The sequence below is a fragment of the Ambystoma mexicanum genome, chromosome 7q (assembly GCF_040938575.1).
Source record: "Ambystoma mexicanum isolate Mex_15411 chromosome 7q, UKY_AmexF1_1, whole genome shotgun sequence".
In the NCBI taxonomy this organism is placed as follows: Eukaryota; Metazoa; Chordata; class Amphibia; order Caudata; family Ambystomatidae; genus Ambystoma; species Ambystoma mexicanum.
The window spans coordinates 811,793,322-811,812,406 of NC_090941.1; the positions used below are offsets into that span (position 1 = coordinate 811,793,322).

The window sequence follows — 19,085 nt, forward strand, 5'->3', positions numbered from 1 at the left end:
CATTTGTGCAATTGGTCCTAAAAGTATTTTGATGTCCATGACACTATTAACTACCCAATATTCGGATTCCCTCCTTAACTGTTAATTTCTATGATTGGTTTCAAACACTACATTCAGTCACACATGCAAGGATAGGACTACGTTACTAAGTGGGCAACACAAATAGTACACTTCTACTTAAACCTCTTGAAAATTAAGTTCTGTCTTGTGATTCCCATCGATTCACCAAATCACTCTTCTTGCAACAAAATTGTCAAAAAGTTTTTTTTATTCAATTACTTTTGCACTGTGCAGCAAGTTAATCTCATTTTTGAACTATTAAAAATAAACATTTACTTTGCAGTTAAACAACACTCAATCAAAAACAACAGTATTTGTTTCTTTGAGTTGATACTTTGCAGGCACCGAGTATTCCAGTTCACCTTATAAACAGGGAAATAGCCTCCCCTATGCTGTAGGTTACATCATTGTCCAAAAAAGGTATTGAGAATGTCAAGCTGATAGACATGACCACTGCATTTGTAATCAGACAGCCTACTTTCATCCTTCAAAAACTAAAAATATGTATAGCACTTACTGAGAAAAGGGCTTCACAACTCAACAGGTTTTCCCGCTCTCCCACTGTTCTGCGGATATATGCTGCCAGTCTTAAGGTACAAACACACTAGACGTGTACTGTCTCTAGCAAGCCTCTTTGTTAAACAGATGCACTAGATACCACCGCTGGTGCAGACTAAGGGCACACACTCAAGATCATCAGATACAAAACCAAAATTGAACATATTTCTTTTCTTTCTTAAAAAAAGGAAAGAGTACAGTTCATAGGAGTTACTTTTCCTTAAAAAAGTTAGGTACACACAATCTGCATATTTTGCCTGACCAAGAACTGTCCCCCTCCAGTTGATCGAGGAATTTACAAAAAAAGGAGGCAAAACCTAAAGAGTTGTTGAATCTTTGTTCCAATGCTCCTCTATGTGCACTGCATATTGCCTATAGGTCTTTGACTGCAGAGGCGTTAGCTCCGGGTTCCAGGTTCTTCAGCTACAGGAAGCTCCACCCACGATGTTCTCAAGCTAAAGCGAATTAAATAAAATTAACAGAAAATGTCTATGTCTTCACCAGTTTGTCGAAGGAACCACCAATGCCAGTAGTAATGTGATGGATGATGAAGACGAGATGTTATGTAGAGTTGTTTGGGCACTTGTGACTTTCTCATCTGAAATATGAAAGGACATATTTAGACATCTAAGTAGGAAGTGGCACTGAAAAGTTGTGCTGCATTTATAACATTAAACTCATGACCAACATCGTTATATTTCGTGAGGCTCACTGCTATTAATTAACAAATGTCTGTAGAACGCTTTTACAAAACATGTACCATGTGATAGAAATCTATCATTCTACTGGGTACCCCCTTCATTACCATGGCCCTGGCAGATGGAAGCGAGCAAAGGCCAAAGAGCCAACCTAAACAATTACTAAAACAAAATGTATGCAACGAACAATCAAACAAGTATGAACTCATGTGGTTGAATGCCTTCTGACATTTTAATGGCCAAGATGTTGATACTGCTATTTAATAAAGAAATGTTTCTGTAATTAAACACTCAATATGGCCATTACCTGGCTTGGAAATACAATTATTCAGAGCCATGAGTATCGATTCTCGGCAATCATCACAAACTATAGATGCATTCAATTGCTCACACAACAGGGGGACCACAGTACCAGTGAAGCATTTATAAAATGTACGGGAAAGACAATGAGCCAAGGAGCCTCAGACATTTCAGTCTCACTTTGCTCACAACAACCAGTCTTGGCAGGTCAAAAGGTTAAAAGTTAGTTAAGCACATATCCAAAACACCCATATATAGGTCTCTATAGAGCTGCAAACATGTCTCATTAATGCACATCTTGGCGGGAACACTTCTGTAGATTTATGTTGATAACATGGTGATCCTACTGGAAGACCCTGATAATTGCTTGGGTTTGATACTGGTCCAATAGAATAGTTTTGGTAGGGATTGGGTCACAAGTTAAATAGGGGAAGAGCAAAGACCTGCTGCTTTCCAGAGCTTGTTTCAAGGATCAATTGCAAGGGAGTGGCTTAAAGTGGCAAGAAAATGATGTGAAGGATCTGTCTAAACTGATACTGGTGAATATGTCTGATGTAATGGACAGTGTAAAGAAAAACATCAGCAGATGGTCTGACCTGAGTCTCTGGGGGCAAGATTGTGCTATATGTTCAATGCTCAACCACTCTCTTTGACAAGTAGGGAATTAATCTGCAAATATTCGTGTGACCTTCCTTTGGGGGATGGGTAGAGGGCTGTGTTTATCTGGCACTTTCCACAAATGTGTGATCTGAAGGGTGGCTTAGGCTTGCCAATGGTAAAGAATGAAAAAGAGTTTGTCTGTCGCTTGATACATGGTTTTGAATAAGGCCTGTAGAGTGGGATGACCCTGACTGGATTGGTTAGGAAAAGGAATGTGATTGGCTTCATGGATTAAAAACCTGTGATCTATGGAGAAATGGATAATGGCGCTACTGATGTGGGGAATTAGAAGGACCCAAATGCTCTTTTGCGATGGGATCTAATTATCTAGTGCATGGAAAGGAGCAGTTGTGGGTTGACAATAGGAAACTGTGCTGAAAGACATGATTGCGGGGACGCATTCTGTAGGTTAATAATATCTGGGTGGACGTGTCAATTAATTTGTATAAGTTCTTGAATTTTAGCGACATGTTGTCAAACAAGGGGAAGAGAAAGTATGTTCATTCGAAAACGCTTTTTTGCTCTATGAATGATATGTCTAGGATAGGTGTAAGTGAAGTTGTAGAAATGTATAGGCTTCTCATGTCAGGCAATTGTCAGACAGAAGCCTGTCGATCTATGCCATTCACGGCACAGAAGCCCACTCATAGTACATGTATGCTTCAGAAAGGCTTGCATAAAGACCTGTTCACCACTCTTTCAGATGCTGTAGTGTGTGTTCCACGTCATTTCATCACCTGCCTGTTCATCCCCAGGCTTTTTAACGTGCACATTCCATCGAATGTGGTCATCTTTTTTTTTTTTTTGGAGGGTGTACCCCCCCTCCCCCAATCCCTCCTCCCACACTTATTTTTTACTATTGGCCACCCACCCAAACCCTTATCTGCCCTTTCCCACCCCCCCCTAAAATATTTGATGAGCACATTTGATGGAATGTGCACGTTAAAAAGCCTCGGGACGAACAGGCAGGCGGTGAAAGGACCTAGTACCGTAGTGTGCATGGTGCACTGAAAATAAAATAGGAAATCTGACTTACACAATGTAAAGGATTTTTCTATGCAACTATTGGTCACCAGCAAGATTACAGAGACTCTCCTTCAGTGATGGTAGTTTATTGCTCAGGCATGTGTTGGGGCTGTACAGGAGTTGCAAACCTTAGGGAGATGTCTTTGCCTGGATTTCACATGCTAATTGAGCGTCCCAGCCTCAAACATCAACATTAGACATCATTAACTACCTACAACAGTCTTCGATGTTCCCCCTTAATGCTTTGTGCAAAGAGTGCAGCGCATTGGTAAGCGCTAAGAAGGGCGTGCACTAGCATCTTGAAGAGTCTCTTGTGGTAGATGGAATTGCAAATAAAGATGCCAGACCAAATAACTAGACAGACTCAAAGAATATGGCAAAGTACTACTTTATTCTCAATTTAATATAGCAGGACAAACTGGCAGACATCGGACTGATGATTGCACACTCACACACAGACTTGATTGCACAGAGATTTTATACCCCAATATGCATCATCTATGACATCATCCCACGTGGCAAACTGTAAAACCTAATGATGGGAGGGATTGGTTAGGGGAACATATCTACTTATAGAATACATATGGGTTAGTACTTCATTGGCTGTCTCTTTTCTGTAAGGCATGCGTCGAACTACCTCTAAATGCATATAATACTGATTATAGTGGACAAAATGGCACCAGATTGGTCTATGCAACATTGTATAGCAGTTTGCCTCATAGACGCACTAATTGGTTGGTATTCCCACTCAACCCTGGACTTTCGGCTCAGCTAGCAGCACATAAGCAAAACGAAATCCAGGTGCTTGAGTCATGTCAGGTTACTCCCCGCTTTCCCAATTAGTCCATCATCTCTCATCAGTCTGACCATGAGCCAAAGTTTCCCGTCTGTAGTTGACCTTCTAGCTTGCTATCTATTCTGGGACATTCAAGGAAGTGTAAGCACATTACTATCTTCATCCAGAACATAATGAATAGCACTTGTTTTCGACTTCTGAATCACGTGTGAAGAGGCCACAAATGTGTTCATTTCAACCTTTTTTTTACTGCTATTTGAATCAATTATGCTGGGTGTCATTGCTTCTTTTGGCCCCTAGAGACTTGTTCACTCCATCTTGTAGGAGCCGTATCCATTATTAATTGTCCAATACTTGGCTCTTGCAAATGTTTTCTACTTCTTTAATCTAAGAGAAAAATGTCTCACGTCCATGGCTTATCCGTCAGCCTCCCTTTGTGCTTTGCAGCTATTTCTCAAATAGCATACTGTTGGGTGTCCTGACCCACGTTTGAGCTATCATGCTGCAACATTTGGTGCTGTGGGCTTAGAAAATCCAAGATGGCCAAAAAGCCCACAAGTGCACCAGAATCCAGGAGAACCACGCAGTTTGTGCGAACACCAAAATGGTTACCTCACTTGCCACCCACCAGTGTAAAGAAAGATCTTTGTTAACAAAATCCACTGTTACTGATGTCAAAAAGTTGCTGAAATCGTGGCTCACCGGACCACTTTAAAGATTCAACCCATTTGTGGGGTTCCACATAACCATTTTACTGTAAGGAGCCCCATCAAAACAATGTTAAGCAAGGATTATTTACTACCATGTAAGAACCATTCCTGTTTGGAATGCATTAGTCCAAGAAAGATCCCAAAAATGGATGCAGTACCAACAAAATCCTCAAGGCGGCACTAGCGGTCTAAACTCTGACAGGAGAACTAAGTGCAGTTGCTGACAAAGGGATTTGACTCAGCTGACTTCAAAGGCTGCATTTTAATTAAAAATTAGCCACCTGCTGTTCCCAGAGGCCAGAAGCCTGGGAAACCCTCTCACCTCAAGAGATTCACACCACAGCCCAGGATATCACATTGTCATAATAACCAAATGCAAAGTGACCCCCTGGTCTGTTGACCTCAACCTCCTGGAGACCACACAATAGGCTATTGCACTTGAATAGGATATGTTGATTTTGACTGTTTCCTGTCAACAAAGGCCTGCCTGCCAGAAGACACATGTGATCACTGACCCACCCAAGTCTTGGAGGCGGACTCCAACACTCTGAGAACTGAATTGAAAGCAAAATATATATTTTACAGAAACACTGATAACTCTTTGTAATCAAATTACAGGAATGTATAACTTTGAGAGCCTTCATTTAAAAAATGTACCTTCGATTCAAGCCCAAACTCCAATTTGTATGATGTTCTGGGGCAAAACCTCGCTATTTATGGATACTACAGACTCTGTGTTTAAGCTAGAGACATGGGAATTTACTGGAGTATGTATGGACAGGCCGTGTACATGTGTATAAATCTGGAGAAAAATCCGATGTTGCAAAACCCACTAAAAAGCACCAAAGGTTGCCATTTCTGAATGCAAGCCCCCAGGAAGAGCAGAGTTTGAACAGGGTATAACTCATGTGATATGTGATGGCTGCATGTAATTTCAAACCACTGTGTATCTATGAAATATGTCTTTTGATCAAATATAGATTTGTGTGCAGTTTGACAGGGGAGTGTCCTTTCTACAGGCCATATAATGACATCGCTCTGACACTCCACGTCTTTCCCCCAATCAAGAGAGAAAGGAAAGCTTGACCAATGGGCAGTTGAGAGAGGGGCTGGCTAGTGATGCTGCATACACACCCACTTTCAAAAGACATAAAAAGAGCCACTAGAAGCTAGAGAGGACATTCAATTCCATTTGCTGCGGAGCATGCTGATCGACGACTTCACATCCAGAGATCCAGACTTCAAATCCATCAATCTCCAGAACCTGTAGCAGTACCTAGAAAGCAGAGCAGTATCCAGAATCCAGAGAGGCTAGACCAGCAGAACAGAGCTGACCCAGACCGCTGTTAGCAGAACCAGAGAGCCGACCCAGATTGTGAAGTGCCGAGACCCGACCGGAGTCCAGTCCAAAACCTGACCAGATCCGTGGCGAGGCCTATTTCTAAATATATTGTGAGTACCTAGCAGAACTGTGCAGAACCAATCTCTTAGTTAAAATAATATAATTCAATCTATTTTAATCTAACCAGAACTGCCTCCTGTCACCTGTCATTTGCAAAGCTGTCACCTGTCATTTTCTATCTGCAAGCTGTAACCTGTCGCTTTGAACTTTTAAAATTTCAAATCCGAAAAAACTACCTTTATTTAATCGTCCGTATCTCTGGAACCGTTTGGGCTAGGAATTTGGTTTAACTTTCCTCTGAAAGCTTAGAATCTCCGCTTTCAAACAAGCTTGGAACCGACTTGCTACTCCGTATACTTTTGCCATAATCACGATTCTCGCACTCGTGAATTTTACAGCGATTTGCGATTTGGTTAAAAATCCAGCCACGTGTAACCATCAGCAGTCATCTCTTTCCTTGCTAAAAATTCGTTTGCCTCTTAAGACCCATCCCTGAATCATTGCTAGAGTGAGCCTGGACTAATATTAACTAGATACCACTCACCCTGAACCTCCTGAAGGGAATTAAAAGCATTTTCAGCATATTTCTCACTGCATTGTCATCATATTCAAAGCACTTGGGTCTGTGTTTCAAAACTCCTATTGTTGTATAAGCTGCTGAGATGGAATTGAACTGAATTCTATTTGATTGCATTCCTAAGAACTGAGTCCCATTCTATTCATCTCCTTACATTGCATTAAGGGGTGGGGGTGAATTGTCCAAGAAAGTGATTACATTGTCTTTTGCTGAAATCCTATCAAGTTATTTTCTGTACTGCATTTCATTCCACAATTCCACATTGCATCCATATGAAACCATAAAAGTATTGTTGCTATCGTATCCATCCTATAACCACTCATCATTGATTATAAAGAAGTGTGCTGGTGCCAGATTATCCATTATTGATTACTGCTCAGATTAAGTGTGATATTCAATTATTAATTTATTATAAAGTGTGATATATATATATATATATATATATATATATATATATATATATATATATATATATATATATATATATATAGATTGTTTAAATTCTCAAATAAACCTTTTAACTTGCAAAACAGAACTACTTCTTGGCTCAGTGGGGTCAGGGGGATTCCAAGAGAGGGGTGTTATATAGGGGTAGTCATCCAGAACTCATGAACTGGACATAAAGATATATCAATAAGGGTTTCCATTCAGTATCCCAGACTAGGCATTGACTTAGCTGTAGTATTGAATTGAATCCTCTTACAATACTTAATCCCAGGCCAACATAGACTCCTCTTCATTTTGCACACAAAGCTAATTCTCCAAAGTCTCCTGACTCTACACCCCTGGTCCCTTTTGCAGGTAGCTGGATTGATGCTTTACTGAAGCTGATGTCCATTTTCCAATCAAGGTTGTCCTTGCCATGTTATATTTTCCTTCATAGCAGCTTCTATTTGTCTAATTTATCTTGCATTGCTGCGTATTTACACTTATTGATCAGCAAGTTACGTTATCTACTTTTGCGTATGATTACTTCATCTTTTTGTACATGTTTCTCTTGTCACTTCAGGTACATCATCATTCTTAAGTATTTTCATATAGTTTCAGTATGTCTTCGTACATCTTCTTAATGACATCACTCAGCCCTCGTCAGATTTCACTCAGCACTACATGATGTCCAATGGTGTGTGCTGACATCATTCCAGACAATATCCTTCCACTATCTCATTGTCAAGGATACATTTGATATGGTTGTCTGTGTGAATTTCACATTTCGTACAGTCAATGCATTATAAGTATAACACATGGGGATTCCACATAGGGTCCTTCTCCTACTGTTCTAGTATGATAGCAGTGAGGGGGCAGGAGTAAGGGAAAGTGCGCCCAACTGCCCATCTACAAGGGCATTTCAAAGTTTTGGAAATCATCCCGCAAACCAAAGATTGGGTATTGTGCATGACTCCACTATTTAGATATATCAGGACTGTGTTTGACAGGGGTAGAAAAAATGAATAATTATGAGAATATAGGGGGGGCATTTTAATTATCTGTCTAGTCACTCTCCAGTACATCACTGTGTGTGTTTAGTACCAGATTCAAATTTTGAAAGTAGCTCAGCTATTCACACTTTGCTATGTCTTTCCCTGTTTTGTCGTCTTGAGTTGAGGGGCCGCACAGGGCACTTGGGTGTAACTGGACAGGTACAAAAGGAACATGTATGCTGGCCAAACTTGCTTGCCTTTCCTCTTGTGTTTTTTCAGGCATGGATCTTAGTTATCTTTGTTATGAGTTTGCAAGTTGATCTGGTTGGAAATTGATGTACAATATTTGTTTAAGGGATACTTAGTTTCTGTTATATCAATTATTTTCCAACACTCTGAGCCTCATTATAAATTTGCCAGTCCCTTGTTTCCGGAACGGCAAACTACAAGTCTGCCCACCGGGGCCACTGTGCCAGACAGGTTTGACCCTCGGCTGTGTTTCCTGTAATCTAGGGTGATGTGGCCCAATCAAATAATTACAAGTGGAACAACATGTGAGGGAAATTGTCAGTGTTCTGCTTCTGAAAACGTAATCTAAAGAATGATCATGACAGTATTCCACCAATGATTCATATGACTCTATGGTCAACATTATTGGTGAACTGAATTAAACAACTGAATGTGATTCTACAGGATAGGCAGGGGAGACTTAGTAAGGTATGTAATAAGCCCCCTACAACAATGTACCATTTATCTGACACCAATGCAACATCATGGTAAAGTCATTTTGCACTTTCTTATAGTAATTTGGGAAATAGAGTATCTGTGTTGGGCTCTGTGGTTACTGTGTTCTTACCACAACACAGGCAGTAGGACTTGTATTTGTGTGTTTCCTCCAGTTGCCATAGAGTCTCATGAAGAGACACCATGGCATCTATACTTGATGCATTAGTGAGACGAGATATTGAGATGAGATATTAGTAAAAAAAATGGCTAAAACTGGTGATAGTCTCTGTTGCAGTCAAACTAGAAGGACACCTAATATTATATAAATACTGAAGTGTGAAGGAGAAACAGCCCAGTGTAACCCTTCTGCGGTATAAAACGTTATTGTATTGTATTAAATAATCACACATAAACCAATGATATCAATTCATACTGCATATTCCATAGATAAAACATATACAAAATTCACATACACAAACACCTTCATAACACACTCTAAAAACAGTAGTAAAGTGTTTGAAAGGGACTCTTATCTACCCTATCACACCTAAAACTAAGATAAGGTGGCGGACTAAATACTTTCATAAGTCCTCCCTAAGGCTCAGCATGTTTCTGTTCATAAGCCCTCATAATGGTGAACATTCGGCAGGAGCTACACTCAAAGTCACTATTAATATATTACACTTCTTAGTTTCTCAGAGCAATTCTAAAAAAAACATCTTCCCCTTGACTGAAAAAAAGGCTTAAACACACAATTACCTATTGTTGCTATTTTTACCAAAGGGTGAAGCAGGGGTATAACCTATTTTCAAAAAAAACCCTCATCAATTGGAAACCAATTACCTATCGCAAAATGTTGTGTTTTTCTCATGAAATCTATGCTCAAATCACAGTTGAATCCACGCAGGATCTCTTCTACCTATAGGAACACACAATATATGTGTGTATTATCGAGGTGAGGCCATGGAACATGGGGAGGGGGGTGACTGTGACCGTTTGGGCTGAGATGTACTTGATAGGCTGGTGGCCTCTGGTTTGAAGCAATGTACCTTAATGCTCAAATAAACCTCAATTTTCTTTTTGCCTCTGCAGCCCATTCCTTTTAAACCGTTGAGGGCATGCACAACTCTGCAAAGGATCTGGAGGGAGTATAGGGGTGGTCGTGAAACATGTAGGGCTAAAGAAAAGGGGTATCTTTCCTATGCATGATGTATCCCAAGCTATTCACACTCAGACAAATGGGAAAGCAGTGGATCCTCTTTGGTTTCTCTGGACCTGCACATAGCAGATCCCTTAAGCGTGGCACCAATTCTGTTGAACATGTTTAACAATATTGCTACAAGGTTCACTGTTGCAGACTGATGGAAATAGATTGGAGATCATAGCTACTTTTAAGAAAGGAGAGACAAATAGCCTGAAATGTTATCAACCAATCCCCTTGATTGACTAACATGCCCAATTGTTCCATGGAACATGGGGAGGGGGGTGACTGTGACAGTTTGGGCTGAGATGTACTTGATAGGCTGGTGGCCTCTGGTTTGAAGCAATGTACCTTAATGCTCGAATAAACCTCAATTTTCTTTTTGCCTCTGCAGCCCATTCCTTTTAAACCGTTGAGGGCATGCACAACTCTGCAAAGGATCTGGAGGGAGTATAGGGGTGGTCGTGAAACATGTAGGGCTAAAGGAAAGGGGTATCTTTCCTATGCATGATGTATCCCAAGCTATTCACACTCAGACAAATGGGAAAGCAGTGGATCCTCTTTGGTTTCTCTGGACCTGCACATAGCAGATCCCTTAAGCGTGGCACCAATTCTGTTGAACATGTTTAACAATATTGCTACAAGGTTCACTGTTGCAGACTGATGGAAATAGATTGGAGATCATAGCCACTTTTAAGAAAGGAGAGACAAATAGCCTGAAATGTTATCAACCAATCCCCTTGATTGACTAACATGCCCAATTGTTCCATGAGGTAAGAAAAAACAACCACTATACTGCCTTTGTTGATTTGAATACAGCTATCAACCTTGTGCCTAGAAACACATTGCTGAAAGTAAAACCATCTTCAATTACCATGGGGCTTCTACTTTGCTCACCCTTCTGATGCCTGCTGTATTAATCTATGATACGTGGTCTAACAGGGCATCAGTCTCCAACCACCATGGGGCCCCAAGTGGGCACAGATCACTGATAAACCGGTGAATACTTACACAACCACCCCATGGATTTATTTTGTAGGAAAAATCGGATTTGAAATTGATTGAACACAATTTTGGTTGGAATCAGAAGTCCCCAAATTCAAGGATAATCATTTATGGCCAGCAGTTACGCACATTTGAAAAATGCTACTCGGAAAATGACAAAAATTAGAAAGGCAGAAACCATTCAGTAAATGAGCCTTGAATGATGTACAACAACTAATAACTCACTTAAAGAAACCATTTGACAAAGGCACCGCATATCATCACTAAATTGAATAAGATTCCCCTGAAGAAAGTTCATAATTAGTGTGAACTGAAACATGTCAGGGTAATTATAGGACCATAATTAATATATGTGTGGTATTGATGGCAACTCATATTTGCTCTATGTTCATGTATTTTCTGTGGAATAGTGATTACAATTTTTTGTACATCTACTATGATTCAATTTGAAATATTTCTTTTAGGGTGGAAGAGGACACATCATTTAAGTTGTTATCTTTTATGTTGTACGATAGAGTAATTTTAAATGTATATAGACTTGATTGTTGGTCAAATATACATTTTATTATGAATAAATATTTTGGTTACACTTACAAGTGCTTAATTAGTAGATGCAATAGGAAGGAGGTTCCGTTATATACATGTTTAGTGTAAGCCAGATAACCTTGTTCTGAAAAAATACTGGGTCCCTCCAGTATGTAAGTGACAATTGTCATCCAACAGGGATGGCTTTAGGTCTACTAAATTGAGTAATGGCCTTTTACTGTGACAATGTGCAATGTGTGAGATATGAGTTCCTTTGCCAATACACAGAAACCTTTGTGGTGAGACATTGGATGCAGCAAGGATGTTTGCTGGACTTTATCGTGTTTATTCTGTACCTAAATGTTTTGGATCAAAGACTACAGAAGACCCTGTTAGATGCTCCCAATCATAGCTAAGCCCAAAATAGCTCTGAGCTAGTTTATGGTATAATTTGTGTTTTTTAGTGAATAATATGGCCTTGCAGTGGCCTACAGAGAAGCCCCAAACTGAACTGATTGGACCAGAATCAATCCGTCAATATGGTTTATTCATCTCTCCCCAGCAAATATATGAGGGTGAAATGGTGCAAATAACCTAAGTAAATAGGGATTTTGGGCTTCTAAATAATGGTTTCAAAAGGTTCCCATAGATCCCTGAGAGCTAATCATGAACTGAGGCTGATGGAGGAAAGAGTGTTATATGAACAAGAGTCTGATTATTACTTTACTTGCGACATACAGAATAGCTGTTTAAAACCCAGAAAGTTAACGCACACCGTTTCAGACATTGACGAACCCTGCTGCATATGTATTAACTGTTAAAAAAAATGACAGATGGCAAGTGAACTAAGCACCTCTAAAAGTGAAAAATCTGATGTGGATTGTTGTTTTCAAAGTCATGTGTCCTCTCATTAAAGAAAAAATACCTTTACTGAAAATAGGACTTTCACAATTTTGAGAACTGCCAATAACGCTAGTGTACTGTATACTTGGTGTATACTGAGTCACAAACCGGTCCTGGAATGTGTATAAATAATGCCTACAATCACTGGTGTTGCAACCGCCGTAAGTATGCCTAGAAGCAGTGTTGGACCAGCTACACTGGTCCTATTTCTGTATTAAAGGACATTAATTTTACCGTTATCAATTGTATAATCTGTTGAGTGGGACTAGCATATCATGTAGTCAGGCCGATTAAAAGTTTACGAGAAGGATCTTTTAAAAAACTACAACGTTGCATTTAGCAACATTGTAACCCTGGTTCCTAAAGAATGCAAACTAGTCTTCTACTGAGATGACATAATAACATATAAACACTGTTATGTGTGAATCGTCTCGTGTGGATTTGTTGTTGGTGAAGGGAACATGCTGTTACGTTAAATTCACTACAACGGGGAGCTACTGGGAAGATATGGGGGTATCGAACCCCTTTATAAAGCAGCCAGCGCTTTTGACAAAATGATCAAAAGAGAACATTTTATGGAGGGGCGGTCAGGGGAGGATTCTCACATTCTGCATAAACTGGCTAGAAGGCATTACCCCCCAAAGGCTAAAATTACTGTGGATTTAAAGTGTACATTTCGAGCCGATTTAATTGATTTGAAGCAAATTATCAAAGTATAATGACAGCTGTTAATATGCACTGATGGTCAGAAATGTCTTATCAAATATGGCTTTGCAGAGATTTTGTAAAACAAGACAGGAATCAGTGTGATTTTCAAGTAGGGTCTACACTAGAACTACAGAATGATGCTGGTAAAGAGTTTTTGAGCAAGTCATTTAGAGCCTTGCCAAATAAATTGGACATGCATCACATAGTTACACACACCGGCGTCAAGGCTTCTGTAGTCAAATGCTTTAGTAGAACATTAAAAAACATATTTCGGTGTGATTTTAGTGGACGCAATACCTACAAAGATGTCTTACAGATGGTTGTAAGGATGCACAACATTAAATACTACATGTATATCAAAACGGCCCCTTAGCATGTGGCGCCCAATAATGTGTTGATGGTGGAGTGGAACCTTTATGCTGCGAAATGCAGCTTTTAAAATCCTCAAAGGTTGTTAAAATGGGGCAATCTCAAAGCTGTGAGGTGTGTTTTCAAGATGATAGCGTATCCAACGTCATAAAGATCATCCGCAAGATGCTTGTAAACACTGAGAAGTATAGAAACATAAAACTAAAAGAGATATTAAAGGAGACCATTTTGTTTTATAGCATCTTAGCCTGATACCAAATCCATTTGTACTGGAAAACTCTTTAGGGTTTTAGGACCAATGCAAAAAATAAATGACTATGATCTGCACAACAAAACCTGCATGTATATTATATGGGGGTTCTAAATTCTTTCTGTACTGTGATGGGTTTCAACAACGAAATTGTGAAAATTCAGTAATTCAAAAGCAATTATGTGCCTGAGCGTAAAGAACACTTTGATACCATCAACACCATGCTATTGGATGACCGGGCAGATCCTGTCTCATTCACATTTGAAAAGGTGATCACAAAATTATACCTGGACCATTTTAAGAGTTTTGACTACTGTTGGCCTTTAACTACTGATCATGGTGACCCAGAAATAACTATGGGGACCCCTCCCTTAACATGCATTCTTACACGGCCCAAGTGGGACATGCATTATTACTTGGCTCAATTGGGTAATGGCATGCTGGCCTTTCATTGGCCATCCATCATGAATTGATCCGCTGTATAGGCAGTATATTTAAAAACGTATTCAGCAGAGCCTTACCATTCCTGAGAAGGAGATTACAATGAATCTATGTATAAATAAAAGGGCATAGCAGTCTTTGCAACAGAATTAACAGCAAGGGTCTGGCCTAATCTATGTATGTAAAAACTGTGTTAGAAGAAACGCAACAGCCTGTCCAGGGCCCCTAAATCCCTATAAAAGAAGGAAAACCTGAGCACCACTGCAGTCACGAATAACTTGCAAATGGTATGGCCAGCTGTTAAAGAATATCTTATAAACCATGCCAGTTTTTCATTGCACAATTGCAAAATGTGCCAAGTCTGAACTTTCCTGGATACCCCACACAAACCAGCATAGAAATCAGTTACTTTTTTGAGGTCTCACTACTGGCATCCCTCACTAAGAATGACCCATTGGACTTGTTGTAGAGGGATCCCGACTTTACCTGGACCTCAACATCAACCTGTTATACATAACGTGCAAGATCACACAGTCTGCTGGGTTAAATATAGAGGACAGTGCTTGATTGGCACCATTGGCCTGCACCGAGATGCAGCCGGGTCAATCAGATGGACGTGACCCTCAGGTTTCGTCTATATTCCCAATCTAGCAAGTATTAAGCTTACAGGGGCTATAAAGAGCTGATTCTAGACCATAGCAACAACGTGCTAGATTCTCACCATACTGCCAGCCTATTCTACAAGGACACTGCTGGCTTGCATGAACCTACCGTACTAGATGATGAGAACACAGGCTTTATCAAAAGGGCAACGTATACTGGAAGAAGGCGAACATTTGATCTGGTAGGGCGTGTACATACAAATCTTTCTGTCCACGAAAAACTAATAATGGACTGGACGTTAAATAGAAACGTCCAAGGCACGCTGACAATTTCTCACCCAGTTTGTTTTTTACGAACTTCACAGTTTCAACTGCATATTTTGGGGCCGTACAAATAGCCAATGCTAAATATCCAGTGGCTAGAGTAACCGTAAAACTTGTAAACATTCTAGGGTGCAGCAAATGGCAAGATAGCCTCTTTATGGAACAGTTTCATAAATTGTTGGTTATAGGATTTGTGCTTTCTCAGGCTCCTACAAAACAAATCTTTTCAAATTCAAGCACATGGATCTGCCAAACCTCGCTCTGTACAGAGTGATGATTCCTAGTAAGGCTCCTATGCCCAATTCTGATACGATCAGCAGCATTCGTGATTACACAAACCTGGTGACAAAAACTGGTAAACTTCTCAAAGATGCTGGATTAGCAGTACATTATTTGGAGTTGGCAAAAGGATTTAGTTTATTTGCGGTGAATATATCTCCATAAATGGAATCCACAGATTATTTTAGTTTAATTAATAATGAGCTGGTGTGCTTAGCGGTACACATTCAACAACTCCTCCCGGCTACTGTAACTATTGTGGTCTATGCAGTGCAATCTAATTTTGTAGAAATCAACTGTGATTGTCAAGTATTTTTGATTAAATTTAAGATGGATATTACTCAAATAGCACAATTCTTACACAATGATACACATGTAAAAGAGTTTCCAGTGTGGATTTGCTTCTGACCAATTACCAAACAGGCTAATTGAGATGTACCCTTAAGCCTTTGCTATAAAAAGACACCACACACGATTTCCGGTTGAACAATGCTAGAGCTGTATATGAATGGAGGCATGTGTCTTTTTTTTAAAACTACCGTCTGAGTCCAGCCTACTATCGGCAAACCACTAAAATGTATGTAAAAAGAGAGTCAAACGCTAAGCCATGGTACACTTCAGGTACAACAAGCTCTGGTCATTGCTTGCAGCATGCATGTCATCGTCTTTCTACATAACGCCTGCCAAGGGCTTCCCGAGGAAAAGATTTTGAAGAGACAGACAAGTGATTTATGCTATAATGACTTTATGGGGAAGCAGTTTGTCATGATGCGATCAGGATGGAATGTTTCTAGAGCACATCAGAATGCCTATATTTTAATGTAATACCACATCAGCTGACTAAATCAAAAAATATAAACATAGGTGATTTTACATTAAACCTAATCTCTGTCTCATTTTGTTCAACATAAAGTTAGTGCGTTGCCTTGGATGGCTGTGTATGACACTTTCACACATAGATATGCTCACACATGCCAATACATTCACATACACATGAACACACATGAACAGTAGTGCACACAAAAATGCAGCTGCACCCACATATGGCACAGTTGTGTTCACACACACACCACAGGACAGACATTGCCATGATGTTTTCTGATTTCTACTGTACATGTATCTTTTCTATTTAAAGAAATGTATACATGATAAATGTCATATTTGGTTCTAATCATGAAATGTTGTATAGTTCACTATGCAACATATGTTGTGGTACTGTGCTGCTTGCCATGTTTCCTAACAAGTGTGTGTGTACATGTTTTAAGGTAAACATACACAAACACAGGTGTTGTTGGGTTATGTAATCTTTGCAGGGTATTAAAACACAGGACATGTTGTTCACATGAGCAGGCAGATCATGGTTGATTTAGAAATGTAATAAATAACACATGCATACATGTGCATTTACTTATGTATGTAAACACAGTCTTTGTCAAAACCCCCCCAAAAATGATGCGTCTACACCATTGAAGCCATCAGTGAAAGAACGTAGAGCTGGATTTGTCAGCATAATTTAAAGTCCAGATGTCACCCTTTGGTAACCACGTTTCCCTGCCCTGACATCATTGGGTGAATAGAAATATTGAGCGGCAAACTCCAAGCAGAGAGTTGGGTGTAGATCTCTCTTCCGTAGGTGCCTCCCTCTGAAATGGCCTCCCTGCCCCACTCACACTTCCGGTGGATCTTCTCAACTCAAGTCTCGGAAGCTTCTCAAGACCCCCGTTTTCTCCTCTTCCTTACCACTACCCCTCCCCTGCTAATGTCCCCCCTCTGCTGCTTTGACTGGCTGACTGGTTCCTACTGATTCATATATGGAACAAGGCCCTCCTCGCCCAGTCTACCCCAGCACTTTGGCCTCTCCTGACCTCCTAACCCCCTTACCTGGCCTTGCCCTACCAGGCTCCCTCCCTCAGCACTAGCCTAGCTGGGCCTGCACCCCTATTGAGCCACTTCAGCACCGTCCTCACACTTCATTCCCCTGCACTTTCTGCATTACCCTGGCACTTGTCCACCTGGCCTCCCTTTAGCACTCGCCTAGCCCAGGGGCCCTCTTACCCCTTCCTCCTCCCCCTGCACTTGCGCGCTCTCCACTCCTACCTGCACATCCTTTCCCTCCTTAGAATAAGCGCATTCCGCTCTGACTAGCACCACCTACCTACCCACACCCCTGCACTTCTCGTTACTGCACTTGCATGATCCGATTGACAGTGGGCCTAGCAGGACCGTTTTTCTTATTCTACATCTGCCCGCCCCCCACTTGTCTGTCTAGTTGAACCTTTAAACACCGTTTGCTGTAAAAGTGCATTATAAATACCCAATCAAAAATAAATAAAGTATGGCTGTTTGGCTGGTTGCTGCTTGTCAACAGTCAGTATGGAACGTTCAAATGGGAAAGTGCATTGCTATCTGTTTGCAGGTGTGGACTGGGAGCCAAAAGAGACCCTGGGAATAATGTTCAAAGTGGCAACAAATCACACAATTTCTGCAAGCCCAATCCTTTTCCCATGAGAACATTTGGAACTAAAATAGGTTACCACACAAAAGAGGCCCAGTGTGAATAGGCCTACCGGGAAAACTCCAGAGTACCCTATAGGTCAGTCCACCCGAGTCTGTTTGTATATGAATTACTCTTCTTTTTAAAGATTTTTTGGTGCAGAGAATGCACACAGTCTGCTTTCTCTTTTTTCAATGATCAACGAACTACTTATTTAAAAGCATTGGATTGTGTACCTCATATGGGACAAGCAGTTTTAAAAACACTGACATAATTTCTCTGCCTTGTAAGTCCCTGGTGGTAACAGCTGTGCCTCTCTGTTTACACTAAACACTGTTTTTCTGAATGCATTTGCCTCTGTTTTCTTTAGGCACAATGCTGTGTAAGCTGCACATGGTGAACCACAATGCACTGTGGAGAACATACCATGGCCTTGTACATCACATTCACCAGAAGAATACACTTGTAATGCCTGTGTGGAAATAATCCTGAGAACTACTGTAATATAAATATGGAAATAGTAAAAACATGTAAAAAGGTGGCAAAACTGCTCACACATTTAAGATGTTAAGGTAAATTTGTAGACACAGCCTACGGTACCCATTGTTTCTTGGACATCCTGCAATTTACTGACAATAGGAGTAAGCACAGCCATTTACAGGAACTGTTAAGAGATTTAGAAGGACCTAACAACAAGAACCAGCATTGGTTATTGACAATGATTCCTAAGACAGCAGTAACTGACACTATTTTCATATAACTGAAGACTATGGATTTTTTAACAAGATGAAGGCATAGGAAGGATCGTGACCAGCTCTCTAAAGGTTGTTGAAAAAGTGAGAGGTGCTAAGGAAAACAAACCATTTGAACCAACATACCTAGATATTGAGTCAAAGACATGATCACAACCACCCTTAAAGTTAATGTTGATCCATAGAACGCACATGGAAAGAAACACACCCACAAAAAAATTGTCAGCTGCGTGTTTTGTACGTCAAGTAAAAGTGATTTAGAACAACATTGAGGAAAAAAATCAAAAAAGTCCCTCAA

General features: G+C 40.3%; 1 protein-coding gene across 6 annotated transcripts in view; it reads right to left on the reverse strand.

The window, feature by feature from the left end:
• Positions 1-250: 250 nt before the first annotated feature.
• The window catches only part of CNTN5 (contactin 5), a 3,106,629-nt gene continuing 3,087,794 nt past the window's right edge, over positions 251-19,085 (reverse strand). For all 6 annotated transcript variants that reach the window (XM_069639123.1, XM_069639125.1, XM_069639124.1 and 3 more), the window contains one exon: positions 251-1,216. In XM_069639123.1, the coding sequence (XP_069495224.1) occupies positions 1,116-1,216 (101 nt within the window). In that variant the 3' untranslated portion in view covers positions 251-1,115. The remainder of the gene's footprint in view (positions 1,217-19,085) is intronic.